At 40.0% G+C, this 20,820-nt stretch overlaps 1 protein-coding gene and 1 long non-coding RNA gene across 3 annotated transcripts in view; one reads left to right on the top strand and one right to left on the bottom strand.

Moving 5' to 3' along the window:
* The window catches only part of LOC114160080 (uncharacterized), a 51,410-nt gene extending 48,069 nt beyond the window's left edge, over positions 1–3,341 (top strand). The window contains exon 4 of the long non-coding RNA XR_003598713.1: positions 3,232–3,341. This is a non-coding gene — a long non-coding RNA (uncharacterized LOC114160080). The remainder of the gene's footprint in view (positions 1–3,231) is intronic.
* A 159-nt stretch (positions 3,342–3,500) lies between these two features.
* LOC114160079 (xylosyltransferase 1-like) overlaps positions 3,501–20,820 on the bottom strand; it is a 28,907-nt gene continuing 11,587 nt past the window's right edge. The window contains exons 3-11 of one of the 2 annotated variants that reach the window (XM_028042481.1): positions 18,491–18,654; positions 17,982–18,184; positions 14,179–14,259; positions 13,364–13,580; positions 12,739–12,915; positions 10,069–10,334; positions 7,597–7,792; positions 6,609–6,945; positions 3,501–5,150 (exon numbers count right to left, since the gene is read on the bottom strand). In XM_028042481.1, the coding sequence (XP_027898282.1) occupies positions 4,828–5,150; positions 6,609–6,945; positions 7,597–7,792; positions 10,069–10,334; positions 12,739–12,915; positions 13,364–13,580; positions 14,179–14,259; positions 17,982–18,184; positions 18,491–18,654 (1,964 nt within the window). In that variant the 3' untranslated portion in view covers positions 3,501–4,827. Of the gene's footprint in view, positions 5,151–6,608; positions 6,946–7,596; positions 7,793–10,068; positions 10,338–12,738; positions 12,916–13,363; positions 13,581–14,178; positions 14,260–17,981; positions 18,185–18,490; positions 18,655–20,820 lie in introns of both variants that reach the window. The other variant, XM_028042480.1, reaches the window with a different exon arrangement.

Consider the following 20,820-nt stretch of genomic DNA (forward strand, 5'->3'; position numbering starts at 1 on the left):
TATTCATAAAATAAATGATTCAGGATCTGTGACTGTGAGCATGTCTAACTCAACCTGGAGTGACTGTTTCCATATTAAACATTTTTAATACTCTAATGCTAATCAGGAAGAGAACTCTGGAAATAAACCCTCCAGATAAAAAAATCAATACTGGCATGTAATTCAAACTTTTTGATTATGCCATTTTAAAACTGTAATAAGTTAGAAAACTGGATTGTGTAATCTCATGAACACAACTAGAATTTGTCTGCTTTAATAATGTGCAGAATATACTGCAGTTCTTCCTTCTGGTTTTCCTCATACCAATACAATCTTCTACAAATAATTAAAAATTTAGCTGCACGTTTACTGATGAAACCAGGAAAGTGTTTTAATTGTTTTCATTTGCATATTTTCTTTTAAGGGGATTTTCTGACCTGTGGAGTTAATCTGTGTGGTTTTGTGTCGTTCTTTAGCAGTGTTACAGCGCCACCCATTGGCCCGCCGGTCCTATTACATCAGTTTCTGTGGCGCTGCATCCGGACCTGAGCGCACATTTTTTCTTAATTGTTTACAAAAATATATCAGACTCGTCTCTGTGTGCACAAGGCTTCAGTCTGTTATGTAAATATAAAAACCTTAAAGTCAGATCAAAATGTAAGAGCAAATTTAGTCTCACTATAAGAAAACCTCATATCCAGATCTGAACTGAATTTGAGCTAAATTTAACTCCAAACTAAGAGGGGCAGCTACATTATGAGTAACATTATTAAAAACAGGATACAGTTGAAGTTAATCTTCCTTAAAATAACTGAGCAACAGAAAAAGATGTTGGAGTTGTTTATGGCAGCAGCAAGAACCCAATGATTTATGGAGAACCAACAGAACCAAAACTGTTATATTTCAAGTATTTAACTCTAATCATTTGGGAAACTGTGGCTTAAAGCTAATAAAAACTAAAATTTGGTTTCTTAGACAATTTGATAATTAACAAATGTGGCCATTGTTGCCCATGTGATGGATACATACTGAAGCTCTGACTCCTTGCTTCACCCTCCTATGTCAAACTTTTTCCTTCCACTCAACTTTCCATTAATTTACTGCAATACAGCTGTCAGTAAACAGCCTGATTCTGGCTTCTTATGTGACTATGCATATATTATAAGTTAAAATAAATGTTTAATTTCCTAACTTAATATATGAAGAGAACTTTATGAGCATAAATCTTTTACTTGTAAATAGTCTTTTTCTCAAATTTGTATTAAGCACAGGCACTTTATTATTATTCTTATGCTGAAATTCATTAAAGGATTTAAAGCGATGTGAGCCTTTCTGCCATACTTTTTCCTTCCACTCAACCTTCCATTAATATTCCTTGATGTAGGACTCAGTCATCATGCTTTCACATGATGAAAAATCTTTTTTGCTGTTATCTAATAAGCTAAATGAATTTTATGTCACAATAAATATAAATAAACATTTTCTACTTTTGAGTGCCATTAATGTACATAATATATAATAACTACTGCAATAATCTGAGGAGCGCCGGTATCAGCAGCTCTTTTACTTTCACATAATATCCTTTATTATTATTATTATTATACAAATTAGTGTCTATAAACCAAATTACAGACTAACAAAAAGACGAATTGGTCTACAAAATAAATAACTTTATCATAAGACCTGAACAGTTGTCCATGCTAAAGTGTCCAGATGTGATGTACAGTGAAACACACCAGCATGACTTGTTGTGTTTTTTTATTCAGTTTTCTAAAACAGGAGCACAGCTAAGGCGCAGCACGACTCCCAGCGAGAAACGACAAAAAAGATGAGAAATGAAAAACAATCCTCTGGGAAATGCTTCACCATTCAACAGAAATCTGGACATTTACACTTTAACTTAAAGTCTGTTCATCGTTTCACTTCTTTTTCTGTAATAAAATAAACATCCATCCAGATTCATTCATAGACAGAAACACGCTTCGCTCTAGCTGCTACATCTGGAAACCAGTCGGCCTCCAGTTTGGTCCCAGTTCCATTTAAATTACCTTCAAATTAATGAATAAATAAAAAAGAAATACAGTATGAAATGAAAAATGAAACAAAGATCTCAAACCCCCTTTTCGAATGATCGGCTTTTATTTAAACTCTAATGATATTTTTATTTATTTTATTCTTTTTTCTGTGGAAACAATCAGAAAATCCTTGTTTCTGTTTTCAGGGTTTATCTGATCCGTTTATTTTCCTTCTGAATTCGTCCTTAAAGTTTTCACTTCAGCTTCAACTTTGGATGAAATCAAAGTGAAAACTTTAAACTTCTAATAAAAAAAAGAAATAATTCAACATCCTCAGAGTTTCTTTTATTTAACTAAAAACCAACAAAAACAACAAACATGTTTTTTTTTTGGTGATTTAGTTTATTGGTTCATTTACTTCAGTAACTCAGTTCAAAAGGTGAAACTCAGATTTACATCACAGAGTATTTCTAGTATTTTTCATAAAATGTTGATGATTCTGTTCCACAGTTAATAAAAAACCCAAATTCTGTTTTTCAGAAAATTTTAAACAGTTTTTTTCACAGTCATGGAGAAAACTTAACCGATGTTAACCAAACTGAAATCTCCACACGGAGGGGAAGCCACAAGACATGATTTCTAAAAATAAATAAAAATAGCTGGTGGAAAATTAAGTGGAAGGAAAAAGTGTGGTAGAAAAAGGTTCAGCACTTCCTTTCTCTTCTGCCCAGACCAAGTAGAGTGCAGATACGATCCAGAACATGTAAATATGGCATAGTTCTAAATACTTTGTTAGCATTTAATGCCATATTCTTATTTTCTGAAAAGCTAAATTTTGGAGTTTTATTAAATTATAACAGCTAATTTATGAATAAATCACTGTCTTTATCTGTCACAAAATTTAAACTTTTAATGGTTTTCAAATTCAAAACATATAAAGAACATCAGATTTTTAAACGTCTATCAACGTTTAAAAATCAAAAAATCATCAAAACTTTTACTCTTTCCATCATTTAAACGTTTGGTTTTAAGTTGACTGTATTTACATGGTTTGTCCACATGATGGCGCCCTTTGTAAACAATGAAAAACCTCCAGTATTTCTATTTAAATCAGTGGGAACTGTTCATCAGTTCTGTTCAGTTTAAACCTTCTGGTTCAGTTTGTTTGTCATGTTGACATTTTTCAATCCTTCCTGAATTTAAACATCTAAAATTTATTTTTCTCATCCTTATTTAGCAAATAAGACAAGATTTAAATCCCAGGATCAGCAGTTTAGTGCTGCGGTGGAGTTCAGCCTCCATCATTTGGACAACAGACCATAAATAAAGACATCATGGCGTCCTGAAGTCTGTGGTCGACATCATTTAATCGTTTCATCAGCCTTCAGAAACAAAGGCACACATTTTCCTCCTAAAGAGGAAAAATTTGTTATATAAACTTTTTAATAAATTAGTTCAGCAGTTTTTAATGTTTCACTCAGACAGAGAGATTTTTTTTTTTTTTAAAAAAGAAGAAGATGAATTTCTTCTTGGATGGCTTCAAGTCTGAAGGATTTTAAAATGGCACAAAAAACCCGACGTTGACAGAACAGAGCAGCTGGAGTCCAGGAAGGAAAACTTTAAACAAGTTAGAAGAATGTCCATCAGGAAAGATCAGAGGCGTGATTTTTAATCCGTGAAAAATATCGGTTTTAATATCTAAGCTGATTCCTCTGCACGTGAAATATCCCTGTAATTCCAACATATAATGAAGTAATAGCATCTGGCCAGCAGGTGGCGATCATGGCAGCATTCTTTGCTTGTTGTGTGTTACGGTAGCAGTTCTTTATTTTATTAAATAATGAGGAAACGCTCCAGCAGGAAGGCTGGTGGCCTCCTGCTGAGGAGCTTTACGGTTTATTACGCCCAGATCAGGATTTCTACTGGAACATGGAAACATGGAGCTGGAGCTCAGTGTTTTCCAGATCAGGATAAGTATGGAAAAAATAAACTATGGAAACGTTGATATTCCCAGATCCCACTTCCCTAAAGTACATATTTGACCTTTGAACTCTAAAATATTGAACAATTAATTACAGATCCTGCAATTAACTCAATTAAAAAATTTCTTTAAGTCCCACTTTGGATTTAAAGCTGCCTAAAAACATTAGAACAATTTGTTTTTGTTGTTTTCACATAAACGACAAGCAGCAACTCTGATCTCAGATCCAAATAAGAAAATCTAAAAAAACAGTCATGAAATATTTTCTGAGTAAAACATGATTTTTCAGGGGGAAAAGAGGAATTTCTCCTCTAAATGTTTAAAAAAATAACTGTTGGCACTGAGGTCAGACTTTAATTATCTGAAAGCTGCAAAACCCTCACATCAGGAACTTCAGTGAAGTTTTTCTTTTAAGGCTCACAGAACTTTTAAATGAAATTATGAAGTTATTTACGGTATCTGGTCTGCAGCTATAGTCTGTAGTTTATTTGGAGAAAAGTTTTCAGTGTGGCCACTTACATGTCGGCGCCACCAGGGGGAGCTCTTCACCCAAAAACCCAGTTTTTTTCCATACTTATATCCTGGAAAATACTAGAAATAAATTCCCAGGAATCCTGTGGAAAGCCGGAGCTGATTTTGGTCTCAGCTCAGACATTAAATAATGTCATAATTAGACTAAACAACTAATAAATAATCATTTTTGTGAAATTGACAACAAGAGGTATGAAGTTCTGGTTCTGACATTCATTGAGCCGTGTTGTCCCAAACCGAACTGGGATCAGACCGGGTTCGGGTCCTCCTCCATTCCTGCCACCTTCAAATAAATAAATGTTTCCTCCGTCCGTCCCGCTGCTACCTGATCCGTCCGTCCGCTCTGGGCGCGCTCAGTTCGGATTTGGGGTCCGGGCTGGCGGAGCTCCACCTGGTCCGGGCGCAACGCTGCATGACGGGGCAGGCGCTGGGGCCCAGCGAGCAGACGTCCGCGGCGGCCCAGTGGCCCTCCAGGAGCCCGTCCAGCCAGCGGCGCAGCGGCGCCCCCGTCAGGCCGGAGTTGGCCTCGGCCTCCTCCACGGCGCGGAGGCTCACCGGCAGCCGCAGCACCGGGTTCAGGCCGTGGAAACTCTGCTCCATGTAGGAGTTCCTGGGCGGGCCGGCGTGGAGCCGCAGCGTGTCCTCTGGGTGGACAGGGGGACAAGCAGGACATTCAGCTTCTAGGCACCACAAATCTGGAACAAACTTACAGAAAACTGAAAAACTGCTGAAACACTGCCTTCCTCTGAATCAAGGCTAAAACCCACCTATTTAGAGCTGACTTTGATCAATAATCAATGGAATATTGATCAACATATTAGATGCATATTCATGTTGTTGGCACTCATCAAATGTAATGTTTGTTAATGGTTTCTCAGAGAAATTAGAGACTGTACGATGTTTTTATGACTTTATGTGTTTCTATGATGTAAAGCACTTTGAACTGCCTTGTTGCTGAAATGTGAACAGAAATAAACTTGATCGATTGATCGATTGATTCAGAAAACAAGTTTAATCTGTATGTTTAGGGTCGATGTAGCTTCCCACATCTCTCAGCCGGTTTTCCTCGGCTCCGTCCTTCAGCTTCCTGACCTGCTGGTCTCTCTGGTCTCCATGGAAACCAGAGAGCATCATGGAAGAAGCTTTTTAAAGCTTGAGATTAAACTACACTGATGTCTCAGTTACTAATCAGGCGCCTTCAGAAACATTCGTTACTCTGGATTTTTATTTAGAGTGATCAGAGTAAACGGAGTTGATGACAAATACACACCACACTTTTCAGATTTTTGGTTCTGGAAACGGATCGTTTTGCACCAGCTGCACTCTGGTTATCACGTAACAAAATGAGGGGGATTTTAAAATAATTTTATGAGTCATGTAGAGCTGTTTGGTTTCAGTTTTGTGGAATCAGTAATTCTACTTTCTGATTTTTTCTTGAGTTCAGCTGTAGAAATGGCAGCTCTGTTCAGGCTGAGAGTTAAAATCGGTCTTTAGTTCAGCAGCTTCTTCCTGCCTGAGTAACGTCTGCCTGGTCTTTAAAAAGTCCTGCAGTAATCTCTGGACCGCCACCTGGGGTCAAACAATGAGGGGGTAAATCAGGCGGCGGTGACCCCGTGTCGCCATGGAGAGCCGGGATGGACGGATATAAATCGATCTGCTGAGGCTGCGGCTTGAAGTTTGTCTGAGCAGCACCTGCTCGTCCGCAGCGTTCAGACGTTTTCATTTACAGGTCAGGTGACTTCCTGTGTGAAGTTGGACCAGCCACATTCCTCCAGTTAAAAGAAATTGGTGTCAAACCTTTTCATTTGTGCCACTATCAATTTAAAGATATTAATAAATGTTTTCAGGGATCATCAAAGGTCAACTTTTCACAAAATCAAACAAATTCTGTCTCAATCAACTGTGCTGAAAATATTTATCTGCAACTTCTCTGCACAAACATGAAAACATTATTTACATCAATTTTGTTTCATTAGTGAGATGTTTGGTTTCCTCAGAAGACGTTTTTATTAAACTTTAACAATTATAATGACAAACATATAATTTAATTAAATATAAAACATTTTTGCAGCACAAAGGTGTGTCAGTGTGTCGCCGCTCACCTTTCTGGATGGGCTGCCGCCGGTGGAACTCGAGCGGAGCGACGATGAAGCTGGTCTGGCCCAGCAGGTTCCAGTGGTGAAGCACTCTGAGCGTCCAGACGCCGGGCCGCAGCGGCGCCGTCAGCGGCGGCCGGTAGTGGGTCACCTCGGCCGACGCGTCCACCAGGATGTCGTAGGTGGCGGCGATGACGTTGGTGGGGTCGATCCAGACCACGGTGGCGGTCAGGTTGCTCTGGCTGCGGCTCCAGCGCTGAACCGCCACCGGCTCGTCTTCGGGCCCCAGCAGGCCGCCCCAGTTCCTGAAGAGCCGCTCCTTCGGGTCCCAGTCCGACCCGACCTGCAACAACACGACCCGGGTTTGGATCGCTTCGTTTTAACTGAACAGACTCTTTCTAAACCTGGGGTGTCTAAAGCGTGGCCTGGGGGCCATCGGTGGCCCTTGAAATGATTTTGTTTGGTCTCTAACCACAAGTCCAGAATGATAAAACAATTTGGCCAACAAAACAGAAAACAACCGATCACAAAAAAAATTTAAATTGTCTGTTTCTTTCTTAATAGAACTCAGTTTGAAGAAATTTTTATGTTTTGGATCTTTAATGATATACAGATTTTATAAAAGTTTTATTTTTGAGGAGATAAAACTTCACAATAAACTAATTTTTGCATTTTTTACTTAATGAATTTTGTGTCCTTCCAGAGAAAATTAGCCAGTTTTGGCCCTCAGGACAAAAAGTTTGGACACCCCTGATCTGAACAGATCAATGCTGATCAATAATTCAAGACTCTGAATCCATCAGGCCAGGTTTGACATTTGGGCCACACTTTATATCAAGTTTGCCAACCGCCATTAAACAAGAAGAAGAACACCTAGCAACGGGGTCAACCACACCTAGCAACGGGGGTCAACCACACCTAGCAACGGGGTCAACTCCACACTAAGCAGCAGCTGGATGAATCACTGAGGTGGGAACGCAGACTGTGGCCTGACCTGGATGTGCTGCAGCCGGTTGCTGCTGTGGGGCTGGCCGGCCAGGGTGAAGCGGTCCCTGGGAGCCACCCAGGTCTCCAGCGTCTCCATCTGGGTGGAGGCTCGGTTTGTGGCCGCGTGGCGCACCAGGTAGCCCTGGAACTGGTCCGACAGGAAGTAGGCGTGCACCGACGTCGGGTGGCTCATGGTGGCGTACCTGAGAGACAAAAGTGTCTAAATGTTTCTTTATGTTTAATTACGGGGAAATTAGATGATAATTGATCATAAAGAGAAATAATAACGCCCTGCAGCATCTGCATTAAATAAAATCGTGAGGATAAAACCTCTGAATTCAAAATAATTATTTTCTTTTTACTGATCAGTAATAAATGAACAAGTATTTTAATTAAAAAGACCAGAAAAGGTTTCAAAGTTGTACAGTTTCCTAAGTTGTTGGTCAAAATATCCATTTAAATGTTTTCCCTACATCAAAAATGAGAATTGTGTTTGAAAACCCCTCACTGTATTTGACCCATTTTAATTATTTGGTCTGTTTCTGAGTAAAAAGTCACTGGAGGTTTGTGGTTGCTAACTATCACATTAAAATCAAAGCAAAACAAAAAAACTTGGCTCATACAACAAAAACACCTAAAAGTTTCTATGTAAGACATAAATTTGTCGTTGAAAATCTCATTTTATAAATTCCTGAACTTTGACCAGAGGCCACAAAAAACTAGGCGGTGGGCCACAGACGGCCCCCGGACCACACTTTGGACAACCCAGGCCAGGGTGTCAATTCGGCCCACATCAAGATCATGAACGTCCTCAAAGGCTGGTTTTGCTGGACCCATAGAAAACTGTTAACTATTAGCTTTCAAATGAAAACTGATTTGATTTGACTGATAAAATAAAATTAACCCTAAAATAAAATTTAAGTAAACAAATATTTTCTTAAAGCTCAATTTATGTAGACGGCCACATAAATAGCTATGGAGGCTGGATCTGGCCCGCGGGCCCCGAGTTTGACACTTTGGACCCCCCTGTGATGGAGATTCAAGCCCAGAAGCTAAAGTGTTTCAGAACCACTAATGTAGCAAAAAATCATTTAAAACATGTTTTAATTCTGGAGGGAAAGGCAGCAGCTGAAGGAGCTTCCAGATGAATCACAGCTGCTGCAGCAGCTGCTACTGCAGCTGCTGCTGAGGAAAAGGACGCAGCGTTTCCAGCCGGCCGCTGCTGCTCCTGCCTCCACCCAGCCTAACCACCAATCCCCACCCAAACCAGCAACAACAGCCTCCTTGTAGCAGTGGGTCTCCGCCCGCAGCGCACACAGAAACCCTCAGTAGGCAGAGACTGAGGCCTGCTTGTGCTGCAGAACAAGCGCGCCTTATCTTTATATTTAGTTTGGAGTGAATAAACTCGACCTGCGGTGAGTTTAGTGAAAAGATGCGTCTCTCTGTTTCCCTGGAAACTGGAGCAGCAGCTTCTCTGAAACCACTGATTCTACCCAGAACCTGTGAATCTTTATGCCGACTAACAAAAATATGGGATTTTCCACAAGCTTTTCATTTCTACCTGCAACTTCATCAAGTCATGATGAAGAAAGTGAAACACAAACTGATTTATAGCATTTAAAGCAATTATTTCTTTAATTTTAGATGATTATGTCTCACAGCTACTGAAACAAATCCTCTAAAAATAAATCTTACATCAGATTTGTTCATTGCTAAACAAGCTGGCTGTATCCAAAATATTACTGGAAAATTAAGTGGAAGGAAAACGTCGGGTCGAAGGTAAAGTCAATTCAGCAGAAATTTGCTATATATACAAAGTATGAAACAATTAATAATGATTAATCAGTTATTAAAATAATAGTCAACTAATTTAGTCAGTGTTTAATTGTTAACTGGAGCATACAGACTCATAAAAGCGTATTTTCTGAAAACCCAACATATTCAGATATATAATATATTTTAAACCTGAACTCCTCAGGTTACATAGTTTTAGCTTCACCTGGATCAAATTCAAAAAATTGCTTTTTAAGCAATAAAATGTTTTTTTTCTTATTTAAAAATGTAATAATTTTTTTTTACTTGTTTGCATCTTTTAATGTATTTTTAATGAATAAAAAGGTTTAAATGGTTAGATGAAGCAAAGTGTAGAATGGGTCTCTGTCTCTTTAAAAACTCCTGCTCTCTCTGAAGCTCCGCCTCCAGGAAGTCATCCCAACATGGCTGCTTTATTAACCCTTTAACATCATTTTCACCACTGAGAAGCGGCTCCGATAATGTGCTCAGAAGATGTTTGCTAATTGCTGCTGGCTAGTTTGAGGGAGCTGAGTGGGGGAGGAGTTTTGCCTCGAAGGCGGAGCTACGTCCATCTAGGCACTTTGCACATCTTAATGGAGATGAAAGGATTCCATGATGGCAGCATGGAAAGTGTGTTTGGATAAATGAATATTTGGACCTCTGTGTTTTTGTGGACGCGGCGTACCTGCAGCTGTGATCGGCGGGGTGTCCCTGCAGCGACCCGGCGGCGTGCGCCAGGCCCATGCGGGCGAAGGCGTGGTGGTGGCTGAGCGCGGCGTCGGACAGGCCGGAGACGCCGTCCGTCTGCTGGTGGAAGACGTTCTCCCAGTAGGCCTGCAGGCCCGGCGTGCCGGACGGATACGCGCCGAACAGGAAGGCGTCCAGCTGGCTGATGATCTCCTGGCTGACGCTGGCCTCGAACTTCCGGGCGAAGAACGTGGGCCTGGAGGCCTGCTGCGGATCAATAACCAATAATTAATCATCCACATTAGCATTTTATCTATTTTTTATCCTTATTTTATGTCAGCTTGTGCACATGTGTGGTCGAGAGCATGACTTCCAACCCCGACATTAGAATAAAAACCTCAGCGGCTGCCTGGATCCAAAAATACCTGCAGCGGCCTCCAGAACCAGAACTCCTTATAGAACCCGTCCGCAGACGCTGACCTCAGATCTGCCAACGCAAACGCTCCGGAACCGCCTCAAAGCGGCGCTGCTAATTTGTGAATACGCGTCTATTCTGGGCTCCTCTGCAGGATCGGTTTCGCCCCAGAGAGAGAACCACTCTGCCTCACCGGGTCGGAGCAGAACTTCATCCTGATTTGGTCTTTTTATGGATTTTTTCTCGTCTTTTTTTGTTGAATCATTGAATGTTTGGACAATTATTTCCTCTGTGAAGCGATAAGGATTTTCTTCTCTTAGTTTTTTATCCTCAAACTGTTGTTTTAATACGTAACCATGGCAACAAACGACTAGTATGGCACTTTAATTGTGTAACTGCTTGTAATTGTTGTATAAACCTTGTTGCCTCTTGGTCTGGATTCCCTTGGAAACGAGGATTTTAATCTTAATGGAACTTTTCTGGTTGAATAAAAGTCAAATAAAAACTAAATAAGTAAAAACAAGATGTTGTTTTTTCAGGCGGCAGCTTCTTAAAAACTCAATAATATCTGAACTACATAATGTTTCCTCCATCACAGGAAGGATCATATTCCCTACTAGAACAGAGATTTAAAGAGGAGCGGCAAAAGCAAAGGAGGAGGATTAGCACAGCTAGCTAACTGATGATGTCGTCCAGGATGTTCCTGTGGAACATCGTCTCTAATGTCTCTAATGTCTCTAAAGTCTCTAATGTCTCTAATGTCTCTAAAGTCTCTAAAGTCTCTAATGTATCTAATGTCTCTAAAGTCTCTAATGTCTCTAATGTCTCTAATGTCTCTAAAGTCTCTAATGTCTCTAAAGTCTCTAATGTCTCTAAAGTCTCTAAAGTCTCTAAAGTCTCTAATGTCTCTAATGTCTCTAAAGTCTCTAATGTCTCTAATGTCTCTAATGTCTCTAAAGTCTCTAAAGTCTCTAAAGTCTCTAATGTATCTAATGTCTCTAAAGTCTCTAATGTCTCTAAAGTCTCTAATGTCTCTAAAGTCTCTAATGTCTCTAAAGTCTCTAAAGTCTCTAATGTCTCTAAAGTCTCTAATGTCTCTAAAGTCTCTAAAGTCTCTAATGTCTCTAAAGTCTCTAATGTCTCAAAATTCTCTAATGTCTCTAAAGTCTCTAATGTCTCTAAAGTCTCTAATGTCTCTAAAGTCTCTAAAGTCTCTAATGTCTCTAAAGTCTCTAATGTCTCAAAATTCTCTAATGTCTCTAAAGTCTCTAATGTCTCTAAAGTCTCTAAAGTCTCTAAAGTCTCTAATGTCTCTAAAGTCTCTAATGTCTCTAAAGTCTCTAAAGTCTCTAATGTCTCTAAAGTCTCTAATGTCTCTAAAGTCTCTAATGTCTCTAAAGTCTCTAAAGTCTCTAATGTCTCTAAAGTCTCTAATGTCTCTAAAGTCTCTAAAGTCTCTAATGTCTCTAATGTCTCTAAAGTCTCTAATGTCTCTAAAGTCTCTAAAGTCTCTAAAGTCTCTAATGTCTCTAAAGTCTCTAAAGTCTCTAATGTCTCTAAAGTCTCTAATGTCTCTAAAGTCTCTAATGTCCAGTTTTGAGCTGTTAACGTGTCATGAAGCTGTCCTACAGAAACAGTCTTCAGTCAGAAGCCTCTTCAGACTCACTGGAAGACAGACTGCATCGTTTAAATTTATTTCTTCTAATTAAGCTCAAAAAAAGAATCTTCATTTTTTTAAACTTGAATTTAAATGTTTTTAAAATGACCTTAAAAATAATTAAAATGTATTAATTTAAACATTTTTAACTTAAAAATGTGCCAATAAGGAAATTGGCACATTTATAACCTTAAAGATTTTATTTCTGATTAATTTGTTATTGAATATTTTAAACTTATGTTGGAGCAGTAAAATAATAATTGTTTACTTATTTACAAATTTAATTGAACCATTTTAGTTGATTAATAAGGAATTTTAAAACTTTCTATTTAAATAAAGATGAAAAAGTTAGTTTTAAAGATTTGTTTCTACATTTATTTTTAGAGAAATGACAAGAATGTCCCATTTCTGTCAAAATGGGAAACACCAGAGAACCTGATGTAGACATTATGTGCCAGAAGAATTAGTAAGCGGTCTCCATGGCAACCATTAGGCCTTATCCACATGCTAACTGGCTATTTGGTCAAATAAATGTAAACAAACATTTATTCTGTGGTTGAAGCGACTGAGTTTGGCTACAGGTGAGGCGGACTCACCTGCAGGCGCGGCAGGTCTGAGGGCTTGAAGTCGTTCGGGGAGCAGCCGCACCAGTCCACTATGTGCTTGTACTGGCACTTGCATCCCAGTTTGCGGTTCCAGTTGGTGAGCCTCAGGTTGTTGTCCACCATCGTCTCACAGTGGACGCTGTTCTCCAGGACGGTGTGGAAAAACGACTGAAGACAGAAGAAAAACGTTTTTACAAACAAAAAGAGGAGTTAGTTCCCTCCTTCACCAGATGAGGGCGCCAGGCTGCACGGTTAGCGGATTAACATCAGGAGAAGAAAACTGTTCATCTGGTAAAGAGGGAGAAGAAAAACAAGAGACAAGAAACTGTTTGGAATTAAGATAATATTTTATTTTCTTGAAGATTTTAAATGTTAATTTGCACTTTGCAAAACATAATAAATTATTAATGCTTAGTTTTAATTGAAACTTATTTTTTACAATTGTATTTGAATAGTAAATTAAACACATTTTTAGGATTACCAATAAAAAACTTTATTTTTTTCTTTACCTTCTTTATTTTTAAAATAATCTACAAATCCTGATTTTTAAAATTTGAAACATTTTCTTTTTAATAAAAAACTGAATGAGTGTGATGGTGTGTTTGTGTGTCGGTACCTCGGCCGGCAGCAGCGTGAAGCCGTAGAACCGCTTCATATTCCTGACCAGATCGTCCTGCGAGTTCACCACGTAATCCACAAACGGCCGGCTGAGCAGGAACCAATCAGAGCCTCCGTCCACCGACACGCCCTCCGGGATCTTACGGTCGCCCAGGCGCCACATGTGGGTGTCGCACTCGTAGAAAACCCGGTCCAGGCCCTGTTTACGGATGAAACTGGGACAAAGCAGCGTGCGGTTCTTAACTCCCAAACGTTAATCAGAGGCTGGACCTGTTAGAGTCCCTGGATTCATTCATTCATTCGTTCATTCATTCATTCATTCATTCATTCATCCACTGAATTTATTCAGTGGTCTCCTTTGGTTTCATGTGCCAACATCTTAGAAATGAAATACTTTAAAAACATTCAAAACCTGCTCAACAATAAACAACAATATTTTAAACAAATATAGTAATCACTTTTTTTTTTTTTACTGCAAATGGATGTTACTGTAAATCCAAAACTGAACAAATGTTTTGCATGTTTGTCTTATTAACAGTAAAGCAACCAGTTTGCAAATTCTGAAAACAAAAAAACATAAAAAAAACGACTTTAAAAGACAAAAATATTTTAAAATGATTGTAAAAACATTTAAAGTTTTTGCTCAAATGAAATGTAAATAATCTCCATTTGAGCTGGCAGGCCAGACTTGTGTTTAGAAAATGTATTTAGGGCCGCATAAAATCAGTCTAGGGGCCACAAATGGCCCCTGAACCACACCTTGGACGCCCCTGGTTTAATGAAGGTAAAACAAGATGGCTGCTGCGTTCTTACCGAGCGTTGTCTCTGCCGTGAGACTTGATGAAGTTCATGTTGCGGTGTTTGGAGAGAAACGCCACCAGCTGGTCGTTGGTCCTGAGGACAAAATCAAATTTACAAATTCATAAAAAACGTTAAAAAGCATCAGATTTTACACAACAGCTGCAGGTTTTTATGCAGAAATATCGTGTTTACCAAGAGTTTAAGGAACATTAAGAGGACGAGGATTTCCAGGTCTCTGCTCCACCAGAACCAGAACAATAACAGACCAAAGTTACTGCGAACCGAGCCTCATGTCGTTTCATATGGACACAATTTAGCAATAAACATTTAAATAAATAAATGGCTTAATAAAATAATTCATGTGCCAAACATTTCAACTGAAACATAAAAATAAAAATTTTAAATTAAAGTTATTGTTTTATCAGTTTTATTTTTTATTTCATTATTCTTCTCTAATTTTTTCATACTATGTATTAATTTAATTTAATTTTAAAAATTTACTTACTGTCACATTTTAATTTGCTATTTATCTTTTCCATATTCTGTTTCTATTACTGTTTGTTATTTATATTTATTTACCGTCACCTCCATGTCTTGATGATGGATTTTACGGAATGTTCTGAACTTTGGAGATTGTTTTGTATCCATCCCCTGACTGATACTTTTCAACAACCTTTTCTCTGATTGGTTGGATGTCCTTCAGTCTTCATGCTGTGATGGAATACTGATGAACCAGTGATTTTGTTGATTGATTGATTTGCAAAAGCAATAAAACTAATTTGTTTGAGCGTCAGTGGCTTCGTCCGGACCAACATGGTGAATCCTCAGGATGAAGCAGTGGAACCAGCAGCTGCTCTGTGCGTCCGTATGGAACAGGAAGTCTGATGCAGCTTCCTGTGGACGCAGCGCTTCCTGCTCTGAAACCTACCAAAACAATCTTCCATTAAAAGGAAATGTGAGTTTCCTCGTTTGTTCGCAGCTGAACTGATTTATTTCATCGGCTGCAGAGAGAAACGCGAAGAGGAAACGGAAAACGTCGTCAGATACTTCAGAGGCGACGGCGATTTTATCCCACTGCAGGGATGCGACTCTGCTCTGTTTAGAAAAAAAACAACCAGACGATGATTTGTTCTTTCTCCAACAGGAATTCCCTGATTATTTCTCTGATTTAAGGGAAAATAAAAATTAGAGGAAAAAATATTTAGATTTTATTTCCTGTCATTTTGTCTGCATGTTCCTTCCAGCTTGATTCTTTTTTTAAAGACTTAGACTTAGACTTGTACTTTATTGATCCTTTGGGAAGACTCCCTCAGGAAATTGAAGTTACCAGCAGCTCCCAGGCAAAAAACAAAGATAACACACAGTAAGTAAAGTGCAAAAGAATACAAAATACAAATTAAATACTAAGGTACACACTAAATGTGAGTAACCAAAACCTTAAATTATGCAAGAAAAACCTTAAATTATGCAAGAAACAAGAAATAAGAATATAGAATATAAGAATATAAATGAATATAAATACAACACAAAAAAAAAAATAAGAATTTGGCGGATAGATTGACCAGTGATATCGTATTGCACTATGTGGTTTGACCTGATAAGTATGGAGAAAAATACAAGGGGTCACTACTCCTTCCACCCTCTGTCCTGTGTCACCCCCCCAATGAGGAATTGTACAGTCTGAAGGGATGGGGGTCAAAAGAGTTCTTAATTCTATTGGTCAGGCACTTGGGAAGCAGCAGTCTGTCACTGAACCAACAGTAACAGACCAACATAGAAACCTGCAGCACAGAGCTGAAACGATTAATCGGATTAATCACGATTAACTTATTGATCAACTAATTTAGAAAAGATTGTTATGATTCTTAATATTCAGACTCAAAAAAACCTAGTTTGCTAAAAGAACAACAGAGCAGAAATTAAGCCAAAACTGTTCCAACATTTAAATACATTTTGGATTTATATAAATATGTCTTATGTTTGATACTTTTAACCCATTTTTCTTTATTTTTAAACCTGTTTAATCTCAACGTGTTTTTTCTTCATGTATATTGTTTTTAGTTTCTGTGTATAAATACTTTGAGTTTCCTTTGGCTGAAAGTTGCTATTTCTATAAACTTCCTATTTTAATAAAGTTGCTATTTCTATAAAGTTGCTATTTCTATAAAGTTGCTTTGCCTCGTCGTTCCCAGAACTCCTCAAGTTCAGTTTTAGCTTCACCTGCTTCAGATTCAGTGAAAAAATCTAAATCTAAAACCTTTTTCTACCCAATTATTAATCAATTAATCCAGAAAATAATCAATAGATCAGCCACACACTGCTGATGGGTTTTAGCTGATGATCAAATTTTCACTAAAGAAATTCTGTTGTTGCATTTTATGCAAGAAAATATTAATTAAATAAGAATTAAATTGTTTATTTTCATTTTTTGTTGTATTTCCAAATTTGTATAAAAAAGGCTCAAGCAGTTCAATAAATCAGCAGAGCGTGTTTTTGTTTCTATCTGATTAGTCGTCAGAATAATCGATTATTAAAATAATCACGAGCTGCTGCAGCAGATGAACAATGAGAAACGTTTGGTCCAGTCTTCCTGACCTTGACCTGTGACCTCACAGGCATCGACTGATGGTGGCGCCGGAGCTGCGGCTGCGTTATGGATTTTAGCCGGAAGCGTTTTCAGACTCTGCTGACGATCATCCTGTGTGACCCGACGGTGGAAAAACAGAAACCAGGCGCAGGAAACGTTTCCCAAAAGAGCCCCCTCCAAAATAAAAGCGTTTCATTCAGAAACAGCAGCTGCTCCCACCGAGCAGCAAACTGATAATCCGGTTTAGTCTCATTTATTTATACTTTCATTTCAAGCAGATTTCTTCATCTTTTTATGCAAAAGTTCATGCAGCTGCACAAAAAACCCAGAAGCAAAAATATTAGTGACATTCAGTCATATTCAATAAATTAGATTATATGTTCTTTGACAATAACTCTTGATTACACCCACTTTTAATTTCTGTATTTAAAGTATTTTTTATTTTTATCTTAAATGCAGGTTTTTATTAGCTGTAGATGGAAAAATAATCATAATGAACAGAAATACAGGCTTACAAACGTCAGTCTGTGTGGAATAATCTATAAAATAATATTTACTCTTTGAATTGAATTTCAATAATATTCTAATTTACTGAGCAGGTCTGCACTGCAAAAACACAAAATCTTATCAGGTATTTTTGGTCTTTTTTCTAACGCAGACGTCTTGATACACTGGGAATAAAACAAAACTAACTTACAAATAACTTTTCTGCAAGACATGGAAGATTGTTTTACATCAATAATTCTTAAATATTGATAAAAAAAATATACTGGCAGATTTATTTCACGTAGATCAAAATGTTTTTCCAACATTTGAAGTGTAAAAATCTGCCACTGAAGCTGGTAGTTGTTATCAATATTAAGTTATTATTGACATAAAACAGGCTTCTACGTCTTGCAGAAAAGTTATTTGTAAGTTAGTTTTGCCTTATTTTCAGTGTTGAGTGAGATTTTGTGTTTTTACAGTGCAATTATAATGGCGAAAATGGAAATCTTACTAATCCTGTAATTTTTTTTTGTAGATTTTTAGAATTTCTGAATGCTTCTTTTCATTTCCGATGTTTTTCTATACTGATAAAATCCAAATAAAAGTTTGAAGGGGCTCAGAAAGCCTGGATCTGACTGGAGGACAGAAACTAGAGCCGCATCGCTCAAAACCACAGAAGAAGAACCGATAAATGTTGAGACGAGGGGAAAAGCAGAACATGTTCTAAACGAGCGCCTCTGACCTGATGGGGTAGTCGGCGGCGCTCAGGTTGATGAAGAAGTCCCAGGACCAGTCGGCCATTTTGAGGAGGTCGTCCATGCTGCGCAGGTACATGGTCAGGAGGCTGGCTCCGCCCCAAATGGTCGCCATCCTCCAGGGAGTCACTCTGACGTTGGGGAACCGGCCCGCCAGAGACAGAACCTCTTGGTGGAGGTAATCGGACCTCTGAGATTAACGGAAACCACCAAGACGGAGTTAAACTTTATCAAGGTTGGCGTTAGTTTTCTACTTTATTAATAATTTATATTAATAATTTATACAGCTTTCATATAATGAAGGTTCTTCGTAATAAAAAGCTTGAACACGTGGGGAGCAGTTTCTGTTTTATATCATCTTTATGTTGTTTGATGTTTGGATTTCTTTTCAGCAGACTGCCCCGGTTCTGACGGACTGCCCCGGTTCTGACGGACTGCCCCGGTTCTGACAGACTCAGCCGGTTCTGACGGACTGCCCCGGTTCTGACGGACTCACCTGGTCCACATGGATGTAGTAGAAGTGCGCTGTGTGGTAAACGGCTTTGAATAGTCGTTGGAACTGTCGCGCTGCGCGGCCGTGGACGACCAGGACGAAGGCGATGCGGACCGGCGGCGAGCCGGCGGCGCCGTCGTCCCACTGAACGTTTACGTTAGCCTTACCTGGACAGGGAGGAGACGGGGTCAGAGGTCACAGCTCACATTTCTATACTATACGCTATAATTACACTGAAAAAACACAAATTTAACGAGTTTCTAAGATCTTAGTACATTTTAAATCTGACAAAACTGCAGATAAATAAGTTTGTTTCTAAGTCAACAATTCTTGGATATTAGAAAACAAAGTCCCAGTTTCATTGGGAAAAGACATTTTTCCCATAAGTGAAATAATAAACTGATAGTTTTTATCCATATTAAGGAATTATTGATTTGGTGCCTTTGGTGAAAATGTTGAGGGGAAATATTTAAAAATGTTTAAAAACTTGCATTTGTTATTACATTTATATTTAAAATGTTAAAAGTTATTAAGAGACTTTTTCCACTTGTGGCACTAAAAGTACCAGTAAATTGATCTTTATGAACTTTAGATCTGTTTTTCTCGAGCTCTAATCTACGTGCTTTTTAAAATAAAATAAAAAATCGTCTTAAAAATTAAAAAGAGTAAATTAATGTTTTTAAATTCATCCATCTATCCATCTTCTTCCGCTTATCCGAGGTCGGGTCGCGGGGGTAGCAGCTTCAGAAGGGAGGCCCAGACTTCCCTCTCCCTGGCCACTTCTTCCAGCTCTTCCGGGGGAATCCCGAGGCGTTCCCAGGCCAGCCGAGAGACATAGTCCCTCCAGCGTGTCCTGGGTCTTCCCCGGGGCCTCCTCCCGGTGGGACGTGCCCGGAACACCTCACCAGGGAGGCGTCCAGGAGGCATCCTGACCAGATGCCCAAGCCACCTCAACTGGCTCCTCTCGATGTGAAGGAGCAGCGGCTCTACTCTGAGTCCCTCCCGGATGACTGAGCTTCTCACCCTATCTCTAAGGGAGAGCCCAGCCACCCTACGGAGAAAACCCATTTCGGCCGCTTGTATCCGCGATCTCGTTCTTTCGGTCATGACCCAAAGCTCATGACCATAGATGAGGGTGGGAATGTAGATCGACCGGTAAATCGAGAGCTTCGCTTTTTGGCTCAGCTCTCTCTTCACCATGACGAACCAGTACAGTGCCCGCTTAACGGCAGATGCTGCACCAATCCGCCTGTCGACCTCCCGCTCCCTCCTTCCCCCATTCGTGAACAAGATCCCGAGATACTTGAACTCCTCCACTTGGGGCAGGACACCCCCCCTGACCCGGAGAAGGCACTCTACCCTTTTCCGGCTCAAGACCATGGCCTCGGATTTGGAGGCACTGATCCCCATCCCGGCCGCTTCACACTTGGCTGCGAACCGCTCCAGCGAGAGCTGCAGATCACGATCTGATGAAGCCAAAAGGACCACATCGTCTGCGAAAAGCAGAGATGAGATCCTAAGGCCACCAAATCGGATCCCCTCAACACCTTGGCTGCGCCTAGAAATTCTGTCCATGAAAGTGATGAACAGAATCGGTGACAAAGGGCAGCCCTGGCGGAGTCCAACTCTCACCGGAAACGAGCCCGACTTACTGCCGGCAATGCGGACCAGACTCTGACACCGGTCATACAGGGACCTGACAGCCCGTATCAAAGGGCCCGGTACCCCATACTCCCGGAGAACCCCCCACAGGGCTCCCCGAGGGACACGGTCGAACGCCTTCTCCAAGTCCACAAAACACATGTAGACTGGTTGGGCGAACTCCCATGCACCCTCCAGGACCCTGCCGAGGGTGTAGAGCTGGTCCAGTGTTCCACGACCAGGACGAAAACCACACTGCTCTTCCTGAATCCGAGGTTCGACTATCCGACGGACCCTCCTCTCCAGGACCCCTGAATAGACCTTGCCAGGGAGGCTTAAGAGTGTGACCCCTCTGTAATTGGAGCACACCCTCCGGTCCCCCTTTTTGAACAGGGGGACCACCACCCCAGTCTGCCAATCCAGGGGAACTGCCCCCGATGTCCATGCAATATTGCAGTCGCGTCAACCAACACAACCCTACAACATCCAGAGCCTTAAGGAACTCCGGGCGGATCTCATCCACCCCCGGGGCCTTGCCACCGAGGAGCTTTTTAACCACCTCGGCGACCTCGCCCCCAGAGATTGGAGAGCCCAACCCAGAGTCCCCAGGCTCCGCTTCCTCAATGGAAGGCATGTTGGTGGGATTGAGGAGGTCTTCGAAATACTCTGCCCACCGGCCCACAACGTCCCGA

This window comes from Xiphophorus couchianus, chromosome 16, assembly GCF_001444195.1.
Source record: "Xiphophorus couchianus chromosome 16, X_couchianus-1.0, whole genome shotgun sequence".
NCBI classification, from domain to species: domain Eukaryota; kingdom Metazoa; phylum Chordata; class Actinopteri; order Cyprinodontiformes; family Poeciliidae; genus Xiphophorus; species Xiphophorus couchianus.